The sequence below is a fragment of the Crinia signifera genome, chromosome 11 (genome assembly GCF_055691185.1).
Source record: "Crinia signifera chromosome 11, ASM5569118v1, whole genome shotgun sequence".
NCBI lineage: Eukaryota > Metazoa > Chordata > Amphibia > Anura > Myobatrachidae > Crinia > Crinia signifera.
Window position 1 is genome coordinate 85,322,078 of NC_139227.1, and position 20,741 is coordinate 85,342,818.

Genomic DNA, 20,741 nt, shown 5'->3' on the forward strand with positions numbered 1-20,741 from the left:
TCGAGCAGCAAGGGGTGGATGCTGCGATCCGTCAGCAGCAGGTGGCGGATTTTCTGGCGGAGTGGAAGGCCACAAACCAGCTGCAGGTTGAGGCGTTGAACCGCATTAATGAAACTCTGGCGGCTGGCATGCTAAGCATTGGCCAACACCTCAGCCGCCAGAATGAACTTCTTGCGGAGCAGCTGTCCACCGCCAGGTCCCTAAGGGACAATCCCCCATCTGCTGCCCCACCCCAAGCTGCTCCCCAACCTTCCACCTCGGCTGACCCTCCTGTGGCGACTAGGGGAAGACGCCGAAAGCCAGCTGACCCAAAGGCCCCTGTCCCCAAGGCCCCATCTAAAAGGGGCAAAAAAGGGCCCAAATGAGACCTGGGTCACTTCCTCTGTGGTCGGAGGCCAAAGGTTTAAATTGCACTGGACATCCGCTTCCTGAGTTGCCCATCGATCCATTTGCGTGCCATGGGCATGAAAGTTCGTATTTTGACCTCTACAAATGCAGGTTTTTTTTTTGGTGGTGTGTATCTTGCTTAGTAGTCACCCTGGTTGTTGCAGTACGTATTCTGGTGTCCCCATTTCTTTCACCATTGCATTTGCAGGGTAACACATGTTTGGAGATATGCAACCTCTTGTTCTGGCTGTTTTATTATTTGTGTGTATATTTTTTTTTTTTTTTTTTGATTTCTCACATTAAAGTGTCAAGCTGTGATGCTGAACAGCAAATAAATTAATTTTACAAATTAAATCTAAATGGTGGTATGTGTAATTTCTTGTGTGAAACAAATACTAGATTTATGTGTACTTACTGACCAGGGTATTTTTGAACATTTGTTGAAGTGTGGTGGAAGTTTCCCATGTGTAACCCTCTCCATGGCCATTCCCATGTTCCTATCCAACTTTTCCCTGCTAATTAGTTTGTGTCAGCACATGTGCAGAGCAACTTAATAGGTGAGAAAGCAGTTTGTGTGCAGGTGAGGTAGCTCCTACAGTAGTAGGTAAAAGCAGGTCCAGAACAATGCTTTCCTCATGGAGTGGGTGAGGCAGACAAACAAGGGTGAAAAGGTACATTTGTGTAGGAATTCATATGTGTCCTCCCTAAAAAAAGATGTGTGAATGGGCCAAACATGATAAATTAGCTTGTGAACAAACATGCATAACTTTTAAAATATATATGATTTGACAGTGTCATAAGCAGATGTAGGAATCCTTTGTTAGAGAGATGAGAGTGCAATAATGTGATTGGTGGCATCTTACATCCAGAGTGTAGTGAAATCCAAATCATAGCAGATGAGATAGTGGTACAGGTCATAATTTGGGGTACTATACAAAGATTGTGTTGAAAATAGTGGTCATGTGCTTCAAACATTGCAGAAACATCGTTTGTAGCTGTTAGATGTGGTTTATGTTATTGTATCCTAAATACAAAACCTATGTTAGTATTAGAGTGAACACGTTGACACATGTCGACTTGTGTAGATTGAGTGTGCTACTGCGTAAAGTCTATGAAAGCAGGTAGTGAATGTGTCAGTTTATCAAATACCTACCTTAGCGTATAAAAAGATTCTTACCTTAAATTAAACAAACCTTTAAATGTGGAGAAGTATAGAAACATAAGCTTCCAATGTGTTTGCGTGCTGCATGTGTGGCTTGCAGGCAGTGAAATCATGGTTTGGAGTTAATAGACTGCAGCATTGCTTATTACATTCAGGTGTATGTGTTTGAGTACTAATCAGCGTTAATTAGCCAACTCAGGCGCACGCTGGCAAACGGTATCTGTAGGAGTGGTTTTAGCTGTCGGTTGGCGGCCGCCTGTTTGGTGTCCGAAACGAACGGTGCCTTAGTCGATCGTGCGGTAGTAGCACCGCTCATTTCTGGTGCACACCCCCGTGTACGCCCATATTTACGCCCATTTTCCCTCATTATTTCGGCCGCTCCCATCAACACGCCCCTATGCCGCCCCATTACCCGTACGCTCGCGTATAGGTTTTTTCGCACGTTGAGACCCCGGCCGTAAGCGTTGTGGCGTGCTCGCGCCGGCGCATTAGCGTATCTGCACATGCGCAGATCGTAAAAAAACCCGGAACGTACGCGTACGGCCCGGACGCTCCAACCAGAATAAGGCCCATTGTGAGGTTACGTATAGACCCTCCGTTTCACCACTGTACCAGAGTGTCGACACATTGTCAACTATTGAAATCTTTGTACAAATAGGTAGCAGGAGTGTATAAATCATTGAAACAATTACCAATTAATGAAGAAATAACAGTGTTTACAGAAACAGCAACAAGTGTTACAAGAGGAATTGTCCCACACTTGGAGCATATATTGTTTCCAATAAAACGCAACACAACAGGAACATATCAATTAAAAGACTGATTGAAGACACACAAGTCCCCGCATGTGCTGTTTTTAACACGCACTATGTTTTCACTTTGTTTGTCAATTTATGTGTTTTGGTTTTATATTTCACAGTTTTTTTAAATATAAACAAAATAAAGGTTAATTTTTATTGACTCTAATTAATTCTCTTTGGTGCACCACAAACCAGACACACGTTCTCTTTCTCCATATTTCGATACATCTTTTTGTGTCAGTGGTAGCACACCCCTAGGAAGTACTACGATATTAATCAATTATCTCAACAACAGGGGGCCTCTATTCATACTCGAATAACATAACAACCGATCCTGTGCGGAAGATTAACCAACTAAGTCTGGGGTTACCCTGCATATCCTTTGTGCTCTTATATTTTGATTATTTACCACAACTGTTCATTGTTGCGTCCCACTGTGTATTATTCTACTCTGGTACCAGTGCGTATAGTGTTTATCTTTCCTTCCACTGAGTATTGTTACTCCTTAGGGGGCTTCAGAGGTTCCCTGTCTCTGGAGGGGTCCCTGGCCTGCTCTTCCCGGGGTTACATATACAGTTACATAGAAGGTGAGGCTGAATTGCATCCATCTAGTTCAACCTATGTTTATAGTAGCTTATTCCTTGCTATAGAGTATGTACTGGTATTTTAAAGACAGATTATGTTACTTATTCGTATCCATGGATGTTTTTAACCAATAAATGTTTATCGAACCTTATTTAAAATGTATTTATAGTGTCTGCCGACACCACTTCTCCAGGAGGAGAGTTCCAAAGTTTGACTGCTCTGACTGTAAAAAAAATTTTTCTTGTGGATGAACAAACTCTTTTTTCTTCTAATCTAAACTCATGCCCTATCGTCCTAGATTCCCGTCTAGTAGAAAAAAGGGTGTTTGACAGTTCCTTATATTGGCCCCTAATCTCTTATATATTTAGCCAGATCTGTCACTCATCCCCTGTGTATATAACATTCCCGCCCAGCGGGATACACAAACCCGCCCTCCTAGGGAAAAGACCAGTGTTCTATGTTTATAACGTTCTCGCCCAGCGTTATGCACAAACTCGCCCTCTCTAAGGAAAAGACCAGTGTTCTACTCACCCCACCCCCTTGACATCACCTTCCCCCACCCAGCCAGGGCTACAGTACATGCCCACCATCCACCATTTCTCCACAGCCACCATCCACCGTTACTCCCGCACCCCCCTAGGCACCCGCGACCCCCCTCCCGCAATTCGCGGCTCCCCCGCGACCCCCCTCCCGTGATTCACGGGACCCCCGCGACCCCCCCTCCCGTGATTCACGGCACCCCCGCAACCCCCTCCCGAAATTTGCGAACCCCCCTTCCACGATTCAAAAAAACCCCTCCCGCGATTCATGGCACCCCCGTGATTTGTGGCCCCCCCATGACCCCCCTCCCACAATTCATGACCCCTGCACCCCCCTCCCCTACCACCCCCTGCGCCCACCCCCCTCCCGCGATTCATGGCACCCCCCGCGCCCCTCCCGCGATTCACGGACCCCCACAACCCCCCCTCCCACAATTCACTGACCCACACAACCCCCTTCCGGAATTTGAGGACCCCCCTTCCCGCGATTCAAGCCCACCCCTGCACCCCCTCCCGCAATTTGCGGGCCCCCTCCCGCTAATCGCAGATCCCCGCACCTCCCGCAATTTGCAGACCCCCCTGACCCCCTTCTGGCAATTTCCCCCCAGCGGACCCCCGCGACCCCGATCCCGCATTTCACATACCCCCGTGAGAATGGGGGATCCTGTACCGCCACAAGCATGTGCCGACCCTTGGTGGTGTTAATGTCGAGTTTTATACACGCCATTTTAGGATAGTATGGCCGCCATTTTGGTTCGCAGAGTTGCGCAAATAAAGTATACATACCCGAGTCTGTGTGACAAAGTGGACCAGAAGCGCAGCCATACTATTACACATAAATTCACAATACCATGTTTACACCAAATAAAATATAGTTAATTAAAGGATTAGTGCACTACACATAGTTTAATTAGAAATACACGATTGTTTCTGTACATGTTTGGTATCATTATGTTCAGTGTCCCATACGCAGCATTCCGGTCGCAGCCAAATATTCGCAAGTCCCATGGTCTGATAATTACGGACAAAATACCTATTATATGTATTTTTATCATGTGTCCTGAGTGAGGCCATCCCTGAGCTGGTTCTTTCTTTTATATTTTTGGAACTGCTGATGAATCCCCTCACCAATAACCCGGGCTATAGTTCAATCTGAACATGGCGAGCTCCGACCGGACTGCGCTGCGCTATTTTCCCTGACGGTAAACATTTGTATTCCCATTTTATGTGATGTGGCTGATTATGATTGTACTGTTTCTGCATCTTTGTAAGTGTTTTAAGGTACTTATTTATTGTTAGATAAGTGAGTCACGTGTTACCCTGTATATTTTTATTTCTGTAATCCCCTTTTGTCCATTAGGGACTAAATACACTATTTACGGAGTTTCTATCTCCTCACCTTTTTACTGTGGTCTCGTCTATTATTCGCATCTAGCGATAAGGTGTATTACGGACATTGTCCTTTAAGGTGTATTCGCAGATTGGAGACAAAGTACTGCGAAGGGATCTCCTATTAATGCATTGGTTCTTCCGTGTATAATACACGATAAAGGTACGCTACGCTGCGCTAAGTTTTGTTCGCACGTAGCTAGAAATAAAGGGTACGCAGGTTACGGACATAATACGTAACCTACGCTTTTCACTTATTGTTCTTTGATCATATAAAAATCGGTATTGACAATTGGGGGCTGGCGTCCGGCCGTTTCACACTCAAGAACTCGGTACCAAACGCGTGGCTTGACCTATACCAGCAAAAGGGTGGAAGTAATTATTATCCATTGCTGGATAGGCCAGGTCCGCGGGGGTGCAGGGTTTGAGAGGTGCTAGCGTTTGAACTCGAAGTACAATAAGTGAAATCCAAGGAAACATTAAGCCACGTGTTTTAAAGTATATTTAAGTGTTTAGTAAACTGTACTTCTGCCTGCCACAAGTAGTTTAACGGGGTATAGTGTCTTGAGTTGCTTGTTCATTACAGTATATGTGCCACGTGCAATAAGGTTCGCACACGTGGAGACAAAGGCCTTTGTTTATTATAGTACATAGAGGATCCCTTCTGTGCAAAACTATAACTTTTATTGTTAGTTACTGCAGGGCCAGGGACTCCGCCATGTGGCGATAAGTTCTGGGACTTTTACAGTAACGTGAAGCGTCTATTGTGTATTACGCAAGGTGCGCGCGAAATTTTCGCATCTTTGTACGTAATTTACGGATTGAGTGCGGGATTTATTTCGCATCTTTGTACGTAACTTTCGGACGGAGTTAAGGGATTTTTTCCATATTTATGCGCAATTACTGCGTATAGCGAAACCCGAGCGCGACCTTGCAAATACACTATAGAACACGTGGGTGGCCGATTCATCGGCGGCCTGTGAACAGGTTTAACAAACGCACGTACACTCGTGGCTGTTCACTGGCACTGCACATGCAGCACACATAGGAACCCAAAGGTGAACAGTATTAATCACTAGCTTTATTTAAAACAGTATAGTAACATACTGTGGATAAGGCGGTGATTAATAAGAGAAAATAAGTTTTTCTTTTATTGTTCATTTTCCCAAAAACAAGCAACCCAAACATTATTTTAATAGATTCCTATAGCCATTTTAAAGGGATTTATACCTGCATAAGTATCTAGTGAGAAACTACCAACCTGGGAAGATTTTTCTGTACAGAAATATTTCAAGTTTAAGCGTAAGACCAAGGTGTAACTAGCACCCAGTGTGAAACAAAACTGAGGTGAACGGGTGTGTGACGACACGACTCAAGCGTAGTAGCGCAGTCCAGTGTAGGACAGTCCAGTGTAGGACAAGGTGCACGTGACGACGTGCCCATAGGAACTGCCCCTTCCGTGGACCTACCTATTTTGATCCACCGGGAGGGTACAAGAAGCTAAATCGGAACCCCGTGATCTGATTAGCTGCTTTAGAAAACCAGTTTTTGGGGACACAGGAAAAACAAGTTTTGTTGTGTCCTGGAAAAATTTGGCCGCACCTTGCAAGTTGACTAGTAGTTCGCTACTAGCCGAAAGACTTGGTGATTGAGTACATTACCTCGCATAGTGGGCTTCACGCTTAATTGCGGAATAGTGCCATTTTGTGGAGGAGGAGTGTTTTGGGAGCGACTCACTGAATAAATGACCCACCGGTGTCTACTAGTTGTGAACGTTTATTCCTGTAACCATGGGTAATAACGGGTTGCACAGGGATGCCGTGCTAGTTAGGGAGGAATCTAGTCGACCCAAAGGGTCGGCAGCTTCCATAATGTGTTGGAGCACAGTGAACGAGCAGTTTTTTACCAAAAGAAATGAAGAAAGATTGACACAAGGTAGCAAGTTAGAATTTCCCAGTGTTGGTGGTTTCGATCCAGAAGTCTTATCAGCAGTTAGAGATCAGATATGTTTGCTCATGCTAACTCGAGGAAAGAGTTGAACAGAATGAATGTCTAAAATTGTGGCAGAAGGAAAGTACAATCCAAAGGGAACATAGTTATCCGTCAGATGCAAGTATAATCAGCCACAGGAATACGAATGTTTCCACTCCCCAATATGTAAAAAAGGGAACAATTCAAGTCCAAAATGAAACCAAAAATAACCTGAAAATGAATAACTTGTGTACTGTTTTTACCCCCTATAAGCAAGATACAGAAGATCCACAGGAGGGATTCCTGACATCAGCCATTTCTTGCGAAGCTAGCGGAAAGGAGAGAGAGGCTGAGACAGCCCAAGCTGCTGCTGCCATTCTGGTCGAGGAGATGGCTGATGCCAGGAACACAATTGGAGACACAGGTAAGTACACACAACACAGCACAGAGATAGTTATTCCTGGGATGTTGTCCAATGGTGCAGGGGGGATACAAATCCACCCTCTGCACACAGTGGAACCTCCTTGTGGACGGGGAGACAGGGATGAGGTAATGCCTGTAAAGGATAGCAACATGCACAATACGTGGACACGATTGGAACGTCATTCAATCATCAAAAATTTCCCTGATCCCAGCAAAGATCTGGCAAAGTGTCAGAAATTTGTAAGGGAACGGGGAAATTCAGATGAGCCCACCAATAAGGATTGGCGATACATGTTGAGAGCTTGCCTCCCTTCACACATAGATGTCCAGAAATTCATTCGAGACAGTGGTGTGGAGGGCGATAAGATTTTAACTGAACAGGGCAACCAGGAAAATATACGCCTAATAAATATACAATTGGGTGTATATTTCCCAGCGACGGTTGAAGATACTCTGATGTTCACCATCAAACAAAAAGATGGTGAGTCTGCCAGCGGATATTTCAACCGTGCTTTGCAGGCATTGCCAAAACACTCTGGTATCCCCGACCCCAGGGACAACATACATCTTAAGGGAGTGATTGTCTCTGTGCTGATACAAGGTCTTAGGGAAAATTTGAGAACCAGCATAGAAACCATTCACCCCAACTGCAGACAGATGACAATACATACTTTAAAGAAATCTGCTGTTGATCTGGACAAACGATTTATGACAGAAAGACAGACAAACGGCATGCAGAAACTGATAACAGCCGATAGTCACACTTTTAGTAAGGATCCAACCAATAACATACCACACCCAAGGCAAGACACGATAAGACAAAACCAAACGGTATGTTTCAAATGTGAAAACAAAGGACACATAGCCAGACATTGCAGAGTAAGTAACCATAGGAAACATAACACATATGTAAGTAACTGGGAGACACAATGGGAGAAGACAGGTAGGTCTCAACACATAGCCATGGCCCCACCTAGTAGCCAACGCCGCCCTAAGCATGACACATATATGCAAACAGGGAGTAGGACACACACATACACCCCACAACCAGGTAACGTAAGACAATATCTGAGGGAGGAGCCTCAGATATGGGTAAGTGAAATGGTTTAAATGTAAAAGTTTTTTTTAATCAAACCCGTTAAACAACATTCCCTCCTGGTCTAGGTTGTGCCAAGCAAATAGCAGTTACAATTGGGGTAACAGGAAAAGTGCAGCATTACCCATAGGTAAAACAAATAGAGATCATAATCGGGCCCTTGCATATCAAATGCTCTGTCTTATTGACTGCAGCGGCTACGATTGACCTTCAAATTACAGAACTACCTTGAAATATAAGTTATGTCTGCTGCTGGACTCCAGAGAATTCATAACTTAGAGACAACAGGACCAGTATGCACGAACTAGATGCAAAATTGTTAGATATACCCCCATGACTAATGCTGCACTGTACTGTTATAGATTTTTTTTTTACCCATCTAAGGTAGCTAAAAACTTCAGCACAAATACCGAGTTCCCTTTGAACTAAAGATGGGCAGGACACAGGATTAATGGCAACGATAGCTTCAAATAGAAACCCATTTAAAAACAAAGAGCATAGCCCCCCAAAGTACAGCGTCACCATTTGGAACCTGAGGTTGAGCGGGAAAAATACCCAGTGAAATAACAAGGTTCCCAAAAGAGAACTTTTAGCTAAATACCCCTAGACACAGCCCATAGTCACAACCACACTGGGAAAGAGAAAGAAGGGAGGGCTTACAGATCAGAACAGGAGTTGAAAAGGGTAAGAACCAAATAGTTGAGAGCCAATTCCCCCATAGTGCCAAATCCTGGTGTCATCCAAATAAAAGAGAAATTTTCTGTTGAAAATAAATGTACACATAACTGTCATTAATTTTTCCTACCCTTTTGAGTTTTTCTCTCTCTCTTTTTCCATTTTTTTTCCTTCCCCTACTCTTCTGTTCCAGCAACTTTAGAGAGCCACCAAGCCCCTCCCCCAGGTCTTGCAGGATCGCACACTGTCCTTACGGCCCACCAATGGGTTGATACCAATACAATGGGTTAATGATCTATTGTTATGTCCTTTTCTCATCCACAACACCAGCAGATGGCGATTGACAACTTCTGGTGTATCCTCCTGAGGCAGGACATAAGGTATCTCAGGACGGATTGCGGTTGTGCCTGAACAGGGGGGGGAGGGGGGGAAATCTGGGACACATTAGTAACAAAACCCACAAATGATAGAAAGAAATAGTTCGAAAAATCTGTCGCACTCCCAGCAGAGAAATACCCATTGTGAATATGCGGTAACCCATAAAGCGAGTAGTCACAAAATATAATTTTTCAGTACATTTTGAACAAAGTCCCAGTAACCTTAAGCATTGCTCCTTATGTTACCCAGGGCAACCACAGCCACCATCTTGTGAAAAGCAGTCCAAGTAGTGCACAAAGCATTCCCCTTCAACAGAGAATGAAAAGGGTTGTAAAACGCATTTACATATAAATAGGTGCAACCACAAAACCCATGTCCTCACAGACAGATGTGGATAGTAAAGAATGAGAAACAGGCCTGATTACAGCCTTTGCACTGGGTATGACTGACACAAGAGACCATGTGATTTGGAATACTAGACCTGCTGAGGGGGCGACAGATATAGTGACGTAAGAAACCTGGTGATGCCAGGCTGACCAATGTCGTACTGCAGTGTACAATTAAACCCAGTTACTCGAGCACTTCCTACTTGTCTACACAGTGTAGTTGCTATAGCACTACCGGTAAACAAAACTGAGAATGTGGTGTTGGGGTGTGTTTTAACTGGTTATGCTCCTCATATAGTCTGGACACTCCTAAAATTCTGCCTAAACAGGTGAAAAAAAAAATATTCATCAGCCAAGTTCACTATATGGGAACTTGCATTGATGAATTCTATAAATGTTACCAGTAAAATGGGTAATATTGTAAACCCAGCAACACTCTTACCAGGTGTGCCCTCCAAGGCACAAAGGGTGGATTGGTGCTGAGGTTGCTGGAATGGTGGAGTTTAGTGGGAGCTGAGACGAATATGATTGCATGACATGTTTGAATCAGACCTTTGCAGCATGCCCCCAAAGGGTGGTAACAACCCATTGGAAGAGGTAATTCATTTTTTTTTCTCTCCCTCCCTCGTTCTTTCCACAACACTGAGAGGGGAAAATTGTACACTGGCTATACCGTAATAGATGGAAAAGGCATAGTAGAGGCTGAACCCATTGGACGTCTCACTCAGCAACAGCAGCCTCATTAGTAGTACTGCAGGCTGAGAGAAAAACAGCCAATATTCATGCCGACTCCAAGTACGTTTTTTGGGGTAATGCAGAAGATCTTAGGCCCTATGGCGCCTTAGAGATGTTTGTTTCAGTAGCTGGCACTCCAGTGGCGCAAGCGTTGTAAGTTTAAAAGATTCCTGACAGTCACACAGCTGCCGGACAGAGTGGCTGTTATCAAGTGTAAAGCCCACACCTTCGATAAGGATTCAGTGTCACTTGATAATGAACATGCTGACAAGGCAGCTGGGTGAGCCATGCGCTCTGCGGATAATGTTTGTGTTCCCCCTGTAAATATCAGTGTATTCACATAGAAATACAAGATTTGTGTCCCCTGCAGGAGAAGCAGTCTGGAAGCCGAAGGGATGTGGACAGGAATAGAAAGATGGACAAGGAAAACCAGTGACTCTGAGAACATGCCAAACTGTCAGGGCAGAGATAGCCCATGGCCTGACTTGTCTTGACAGGGAAGGTATGTGGAAAATTAGTCCGAAATTACTGGTGTGCCCACAGACAGGTAAGACGACAGGGTCATGCCTTACTTGTCTGGGGAAAGAAACTGGAACGGCTGTTCCCACAGAGCCATCTCCACATCCCTCCTCCAGCAGGATCCTCTGCAGGTAATACAAATTGACTTTGTACAGTCCACTCTAGAAGCGTTTTAGTTATTTATTTACTTATTTTTATATATATATATGTGTTGATGTTTGTGCGTATAGATATGGCAGCCCAGAAGCACCCCTGAGTATGCAAGTATATATGAAAGATTTTAAGTCATGTGTAAACCTCTAGGGACTGATGGTACACCCCACAATCTCTTTTGTAGTGGGTAGAATCACTCTCAGAACTCCACCTCATTTGTCCCCATCGAAACATTGCTTGGCGGGCAGCCACACGTTATGGTAATCCCACAAGGAGATCCTAGACCACACCACGAAAAAAAATAATAATGCAAATGATGTATCCACACCTGGAAAACTGCAGCAAAAGGACTTTGTTGACACCTGTTGTGAACTGTCATAACCATGAACCAGGAGATGTTGTTGTTTCCCCTGCTTTGCCATATACAGGTTGCTTGATAGACCTTTGGAAAGAACCACCCCAAGTCTTGTTGACCAGCACTACCTCAATAACAAAGTCGCAGAGAGAGAGATTCGGGTACGTTCGTCCTACTGCCAAAGACCAGAAACCCAGAAGGTCCTTACATTCGAGGGCGAAAGAAAGAAATCGCTAGAGGCACCATTTCGGGAGGACTGGAGAGCAGCAAAGGTCAAGCAACCTGTACAAGCTACAAAAGGGACTGTGACACACCCCACTGGTAACAGGTTGGAAGGATCACTAACAAGTTTTTTCCTTTCTCAGTTTTCTCTATTATTTTGGGTCCTATTCTTGTCCCCCCCACTATCCGTTCTTATCTTCAAAGTCAAGGATACTGCTGTCGCACTGCTGCCAGGTATTGGACAGACGATACAGAGTTCTGAGAGTGTGTTACCCGTCCAAGTTTAGGTCAAGGTAGAAACTATAAGCTTGACATGTTACCCAGGACCGGATGTTTGATAGTAATAATACCAGCATACTTAAAAAAAAAAAGCATACCAAAAAGAGAGACAACAAAGAATTCCAGGGTCTGTTGTCACAAACAACGCCTACCAAAGGATGCCATATCTGAAAAACAATTGTATATGTTGTAACCTCCCTTGTTTTTATTTTTATCCCAAAAATTGTACATTATCCTTCGTCACCCTGAGATTGTTCGATAAATGCGGCCCATCATTTATCCATGATCCTGGATCGGCCAAAGAGCAGATGGTTTACTCCCCTTATATGTTTAATTCACTGATCCCAATTTCTCTGTTAGGATTATGAATTTCTGTGTTGTTATGAAAAATGTTTGTTCTGTGACAGTTTTATATTTACTGTCAAAGGGTGGACTGTCAATGTCGAGTTTTATACACGCCATTTTAGGATAGTATGGCCGCCATTTTGGTTTGCAGAGTTGCGCAAATAAAGTATACATACCCGAGTCTGTGTGACAAAGTGGACCAGAAGCGCAGCCATACTATTACACATAAATTCACAATACCATGTTTACACCAAATAAAATATAGTTAATTAAAGGATTAGTGCACTACACATAGTTTAATTAGAAATACACGATTGTTTCTGTACATGTTTGGTATCATTATGTTCAGTGTCCCATACGCAGCATTCCGGTCACAGCCAAATATTCGCAAGTCCCATGGTCTGATAATTACGGACAAAATACCTATTATATGTATTTTTATCATGTGTCCTGAGTGAGGCAAAGGAATGCAGTTGTAATTAGTTTGTGTTGCTGTTTACGACCCCCGACGACATGCCAGCAAACAAAAGGACACCAAAGTACCCTTCCCGCCCCCTGCACGTCTCCAAGCCAGATGTAATACCTTGCCCAATCACTGAGGACTGGACATTTGAACCCTGACCAATAGGAATGGCCTTTGTCCTCCCCCTTCTGACCCTATAAGATAGCCATCCCTGAGCTGGTTCTTTCTTTTATATTTTTGGAACTGCTGATGAATCCCCTCACCAATAACCCGGGCTATAGTTCAATCTGAACATGGCGAGCTCCGACCGGACTGCGCTGCGCTATTTTCCCTGACGGTAAACATTTGTATTCCCATTTTATGTGATGTGGCTGATTATGATTGTACTGTTTCTGCATCTTTGTAAGTGTTTTAAGGTACTTATTTATTGTTAGATAAGTGAGTCACGTGTTACCCTGTATATTCTTATTTCTGTAATCCCCTTTTGTCCATTAGGGACTAAATACACTATTCAGGAGTTTCTATCTCCTCACCTTTATACTGTGGTCTCGTCTATTATTCGCATCTAGCGATAAGGTGTATTACGGACATTGTCCTTTAAGGTGTATTCGCAGATTGGAGACAAAGTACTGCGAAGGGATCTCCTATTAATGCATTGGTTCTTCCGTGTATAATACACGATAAAGGTACGCTACGCTGCGCTAAGTTTTGTTCGCACGTAGCTAGAAATAAAGGGTACGCAGGTTACGGACATAATACGTAACCTACGCTTTTCACTTATTGTTCTTTGATTATATAAAAATCGGTATTGACAGTGGGAAATCCGGCCCTAGCTGCCACGCTGCTCCGCCCCCCCCACACTGGGAAGTCCCGCCACCGAGTTCTGATTGACCCACGGACTATTTAGTCAGATATAATAGATGACCATCGATAGCTACAACAATCGATGGTTATCCAAGTAATATGTTACTACTATCGATGGCAGGGTGCAAAATCACCATCAATGCCAACCATCGATGGCGTCTGCACCAATGCCCATCTCTAATCTGCAACAGCCAAAAACATTCACAACCCCTCATGCCCACAAACCTCTATCACTGCCCTGCCTCCTGTTCTCCTGCCCCGTAATTTCCACCAGTGGGGACCCGCTCACCCTGTGTTGCTCACATTCCCCTGTCATGCTTTACCCCCCAGCCTCCTGCTCTCATGCACCCTAACACCCACCCAGTAGGAGAAGACACTGACTCAGGGGCACCATACTGGACTCCTGTGCTGCCATGCTGGACCCTAACCCACTGGCAGAAGCTGTACAGTGTCCCCCACCCTCCTCTTTAGTCCCCTGTATGCCCACACACCCCTATCACTACCCAGCTTCCTGCTCTCCTGAACCGTAACTTCCACCACTAGGGAGTCGCTAACACTGTGTTGCCCACATACCCCAATCATGCCTCATAGCCCAGCCTCCTGCTCTCATGCACCCTAACTCCCACCCAGTAGGAGAAGACACTGACTCAGGGTCGCCGTCCTGTACTCCTGTGCTGCCACGCTGACAAAAGCTCCTCTTTAGTCCCCCTTATGCCCACACACCCCTATCACTACCCAGCCTCCTGTACTCCTGTGTCGTGACCTCCGCCAGTGGGGAGCCGCTGACCCTAAAACACCCTACTATACTATTGCGCACACACACACCTAAACAACCGCTTTTTAATTAAATAAAACAATACACACCCCCTTCCAAATCATATGCTCTCTATTTCACCTATAACTCAAGTTGCAATACAGGCATCTTTCATACAATTCTAACCATATTTCTCACATTACAAACGTTCACAAATTAAGGGGGGCGCAGCCCCTTACGACGGTGTGAAGAGCGCCCAAAGGGCGCGATGAATCACCTAGTATATTTATACATGTTGAGCATATGCCCCCTTAAACATCTTTTCTCTAGTATAAACAGTCCCAAATTGTTTAATCTTTCCTCATAGCTTAAATTCTCCATTCCCCTATTAAGCTTTGTTGCTCTTTTTTTTATTTTAATTCTATGATGTCCTTTTTATAGTGCGGGGCCAAGAACTGAACTGCGTATTCGAGGTGTGGTCTAAACAATGATTTGTACAGAGGCATATTTACTTTTGAGTCCCTAGTTTCTATGCCCCTTTTAATACATGCGAGAATTTTGTTATGTATCCCAAGGTGCATGACCTTGCATTTGTTCACATTGAACCTCATCTTCCACTTTTTTGCCCACTCATCTAGATTGTCAAGATAATTTTGAAGCGTGGTGACATCTTCTGATGATTTAATAACTCTGCTCAGTTGTGTATCGTCCGCAAAGATGGATACATTGCTGAGTAATCCCAGCCCAATATTGTTAATAAATATGTTAAATAAAATGGGCCCTATTATCGAACCCTGTGGCACTCCACTTAGTACTGGTGTCATATTTGATACGGCACTGTTCACAACCACTCTTTGTTCTCTATTACACAGCCAGTTCCCTACCAATCTACAGATATTTGCCCCTAATCCCATGTCCTCCATTTTATTTATCAACCTCTTGTGTGGTACTGTGTCGAAGGCTTTAGCAAAATCTAGGAAAATCACATCTACAGCGTTTCTAGTAAGTTAGTAGTCCTCTTGCTCCCGGTCAGCCCCCACGAATACGTTGTCCCATCCTAAGACCTGCCTGTAACGGAGTCTGGGCGGACCTAATTCGCCCTTACAGCTGGGACGGGTACAGGTGAAGACTAGGTTTGCACTGGTTTGTGGACTCTGAGCCGGGGCAACAGAGTTAGGGAGCAGGTTCGGGGATACTCTCCTAACAACTTTTATATAAGCTTTCATATGTTTTTCATTACCATTGTCACACACAGAAACGTGTTTAAGTGGTATTTGATTCACTTTTTCTCATATTGGTTTTCATTATGGTCACCTACAAAGCACACACTGCTGGGAACTATGATGACCAATGCTTGATCTAATGTTCAAATATTTCATTGTATTAAAAACAGCTTTATTTTAAAACTGATACCCATGAATGTCATCAAAAACATTGGGGGACATCTATTAAGATGGGAGTTCTATTTCACATCTGGTGGTGCTATGGGCAACCAATCAGAATCTACTTCTTATTTATTTAGCACCTTCTACAAAATAATAGATAGTATCTGATTGGTTGCCTATAGCAACATCCCATCTAAAATAAATGTCCCATTTTAGTAAATTTCCCCCATTGTGTTTTTTTCCGTATGCATTGAAAGCTAAACATTGTACCAGATTTCACAGATATTGCACGATTCAATCTTCTCTCCAAGTGTGTAATAATTTTCCTGTTTGTCCAGACAGCCGCATTGAGCCACACATTGCATTTCATCTTCATTAAAGTATGGCCTGTCCTTAGGACAGCTGGGATAGCAACCTATAGTATATAAAAATCATAATTTTATAAAATTACTTTGAAACAATAAAATAAACATATTTGTATTCACATTTTTTTAACTAGGATGATGCCATGACATGATGCATTTTTTGCCATAGTACATTGTATTTCCTATATGAGGTAATCTTTACAGGTCATTATGATGAATAAAGATGCTTGCTTGTCAATTTTCACACCTATTTTGACAAATTGGCACTCAAAGGGTTAAACATCAGGGAGTATAATTACTAAAGTGCCGGTTGATAGAAGTGGAGATGTTGCTCATACAGTAGAAACCAATCAAATTCTACTTATAGTTTATCTAACACCAAGTAGAAGATAATAGGTAGAATCGGGGTAACTTTGGCAACATCTCCACTTCTCTAATCCCATCCCAAACACCCCCGCCCCTCCCGAAGTACAGAAAATTCTATATATTGGAAACACAGATAACAATCTCTACAAATCATTTGCTCAGCACATGGTTTTTAAAATGGTAATAATAATAATAATAATAATAATAATAATATCTTTATTATCATAAAATGCTCACATACATGAACATTAAACGAAATTCAGTTATGAACAATACAAAAGATGAGAAAAAGACAATAAAAGTAGAACAATATGCAAATAAGATCTGTACCCAGAAAAATTCCGACTTAGAATTTAAAACACGAATTGCTGTTGGGAAGAAGCTCTCTCTGTATCGTTTAGACTTACACAAGACAGAACGATAACGCTTGTTGGAGGGGAGTAAGGAAAACATGTCGCTACTGGGATGGGAAGAATCCCTCAAAATACTGTTAGTCTTCTTGAGAAGCCGGGATTCGAATACATGGTGGATACTTGGCAGAACAACCCCCACTATTTTGCTTGCCACTGACACCACCCTCTGGAGGGCTTTACGATCAGCTGCGGAACAAGAGCCGAACCACACCACAATACCGAAGGTTATTACACTCTCGATAACGCCAGTATAAAAATTCACCAAGGTTCTTCTGCTCATACCAGCCAGACGTAGCTTCCTTAAGAAAAACATACGCTGGTGGGCCCTTTTTGTTGTGGCGTTTATGTGGGCACTCCACAGGAGGCCTTGTGTATTTTGGCGGCGCCCCCGATGTCCGTCGTACGATGAACGTATCGCATCGCATGCCATATACCCGATGGCATGCGATGCGACGCGATTTTGACCCCCTATACGATAAAAAATCGTATAAGCACCCTAAAGGGTGCTTTTGAGCACCCTAATGGGTGCTTACAATGTTAAATGCACCCCCACGCCACCCCCCCACTATAAACGTGAACCCGAAGCGTGGCGAGCGCAGCGAGCCCGCGAGGGGCGGCGGTACGCGTCCTACGACCTTTTCATACCCCCACTATCCACGTCGGCGTGGAGATGAGAATAGAATAGTGTGGCGAGCGCAGCGAGCCTCCGAGCCCGAAGCGTGGCGAGCGCACGCGGATACCTTCACAGGTAAACGCGTCCCTTCGCGGGCTTCACAGGTATCCGCGTCCCCTCGCGGGGCTCGCTGCGCTCGCCACGCTTCGGGCCATTAGGGTGCTTATACAATGTTTAATCGCATCGCATCGTATGGCATTGTATGCCATGTACAATGGCATACAATTTCAAAATTGTATGCCATAGTGCACTATCGTACGATATCGCGTTGCATCGCATACCATCATATACAGTACGTTATGGTATGCGATGCGATGGGCGCCGCCAAAATACACAAGTACCAATGGTTCCATTTTTATTATGGTGCTACCTGTAAATTCTCATATTATTGCTCTCCCTGAAAAACCTTGAAGCAAACATGATAAAAATCCTCCAAAATGGCTGATTTGGGAAAGCTGCACATTTTTGTGTCTCGGGCAGGATCAGACTGGCCCACAGGGGTACAGGCGAAATCCCCATTGGCCCCACTGCCTGGGGCCCCATCTCTTCTTCTAGGGATCATGTTCCAGCCTGCACATTTCAATTTTACAGTATGCATATGTAACCTTATACTGCACAGGACTGTGGTGTTTTATCTACATTGCATTGCTGTTATTAATCTGGTACATTGTAATGCATGCACTAACAGTATTTAATGTTTAAATGTATCAATGGCTCTTTAAAAAGTTAGCCACATACCCTCTGAGGACTGGTCACACCCCTGAATGTGGGCCTATACTGCTGCATTCCCCAGTGGGCCCTATCTGCCCCAGTCTTACACTACTCTCAGGTATTTATCAAAGGGATTTCACTGTAAATATGGGAGCTGTTAATATGGACTAAGTAAATTGCCATTTTCTCTTTCGATGGCATTAGCCTAGTGAAGCATATGGGGTATATCTTAGTCATTTTAATAAGCACTTGTATATGCATGGCCCAACCGACCCTCAAATGGGTTAAGGCCTCCATACACTATGCATTTTGCCCCGATTTCCAATGGATCGGGATGAGAAATCGTCCCAAATAGCATGTGTCTGACATCCAATATGATCCAATGCGAGGTCCCATGCGTACCGGATCGGTCTCGGACCACGCTGCACGTGAGATCTTGCACCCTTGCAGCAGCATGAAGCGGGGATTGTATGCATACATTGCATACATTGCAGCTCAAGGGGAATTGGATGCGTCTTCTCCCATAGGAGAAGTCGCATAGTATTTGAGGGCCTTTAGAATCATAGCCAGTGTCCTGGCATTTCACTAATGATACATACAGTACTAACAAAAGTAAATTCCAAATTGCTGCACTATACAGGGATAAGGAATGTTACTTTTTGGGGATTGGGTGCAGTTTTTATTAAATAGCCCCCCTTATTTTTTCAGACCTAGGGCAAAATGTAATAGGGTGTGAGAATCAGAAAGTGAGAGATTTTGGAGAGTTTCCCATTTTTTTTAAAAGCAGCAATCAATTACATGGCAAAATCAACCTGGTGTTTCAGTGTAAATGATTGCCGCTTTAAAAAGAATGGGGAAAAATCTCCCAAAATCTCTCACTTTGAGTTTCACACCATATTACATTTGGCCCCATTGTTAAGTAGCTTTTATATTTAGATAAACTACTAGAAAAACTCCATCTGAATAAGCCAAAGGTAATAATATTATGATATACTATATGTAGTGATGAATGGAGATAAAAATAAGCCAAGGAATGGATACATTTTAACACAGTAACTCTGTACTAGATCACACATTATCCCTTATTCTAGTTGACTCGTATTTTCGGGTGGCCACAGATTATTCTTAACCCCGCCTACCGTACGGATCGCTCACACCGTCCGAATGCGGTAAGAAGCCCAGAGAACGGACCATGAGTGGATGTTTCATGTGAACAATTCACCCATCCTCCGATGGTCCCCGACCATCGAATGATGGACCAAGAGGTCAGACAGCTCCAAGTGCTCCAGACCACTTGGACGTTTCTCCATGCGAAAGCAGGGATATGGGCGGGCAGCTGGCATCAGGCTATGTCTGCTGTCCACCCCCCACACGTGCGTCACGGCCGGATTACCATACGTATGCCCAGTGTTTTCATGGGAACGCCCATGAAACGTGGGGCATACGCATATGGTAATGAGCCAAAACAGCCTGTCACGCCCCTCTCCACCCCCTGTTCGGATTGTTCTGCCGGATCGTTTTCTGTACGTAATTCACGCCATATTCGGACGTGCGTGGCATTGGCACATGCACAGAAACGCCTCTGCACATGCGCAAACACAAAACATCGGCCGTCTGACTGAACACGCAGCCATCCGACTCAATCAGAATAAGGGCCACAGGGTGAAATTTAAAAGGATGAGAGATTCAGAAAGTGAGAGATTTGGTAAGAAATCTCCAGTATTTGTAAAACGGCAATCATTTACATTGCAAAACTAGTTTGATTTTGAAGTGTACTCTAGATGATTGCCGCTTTAAAAAAACTGGAGAATTCTTGCCACATTTCTCTCTGAATTTCTCATCCTATTAAATTTCACCCAATTTTGGAATGCCTAAGCCATCTACATAATCTTTAGATGCTATCAAGAAAAATATTATATGATTTTAAGATAACATTATACATTGTCTTATTGTTTTACCTTCCAATCCTTTAAGGTTATATTTGCATGTGCCACTGGGATTCCTGCAGGTTTTCATACAAGGCGCTCCACAGGCCTTATAGTGCCACTCACACTGATTCTTTTTATTGTAGTAATCACAGGATATAGCTGGGGTGTTTAAAAGAAAAAAAAAACATAAGGAGACTCACTCAGAACACTGTGTTTGGCAAAGCCTTATGGTATTGACAATCAGGTGTTTATGTAATAACCTGTGAGATGCAGTCAGGGGGGGAGATTTTGTCGAGTTTGCCCATATTTATTATTATAGGAGCAATTATTAATTTTATTTATTACCAGCTACTTATATAGTGCAGACATATTCCGCAGCACTTTGCAGAAAATATTTGAACATTCACATCAGTCCCTGCC

At 43.7% G+C, this 20,741-nt stretch overlaps 1 protein-coding gene across 1 annotated transcript in view; it reads right to left on the reverse strand.

Annotated features, from left to right (window-relative positions):
• Positions 1 to 20,741, reverse strand: part of LOC146045091 (mucin-2-like) — a 71,015-nt gene that overhangs the window by 30,383 nt on the left and 19,891 nt on the right. The window contains exons 7-8 of the mRNA XM_083163774.1: positions 20,352 to 20,480; positions 16,136 to 16,280 (exon numbers count right to left, since the gene is read on the reverse strand). Coding sequence (XP_083019900.1) covers positions 16,136 to 16,280; positions 20,352 to 20,480 — 274 coding nt within the window. The remainder of the gene's footprint in view (positions 1 to 16,135; positions 16,281 to 20,351; positions 20,481 to 20,741) is intronic.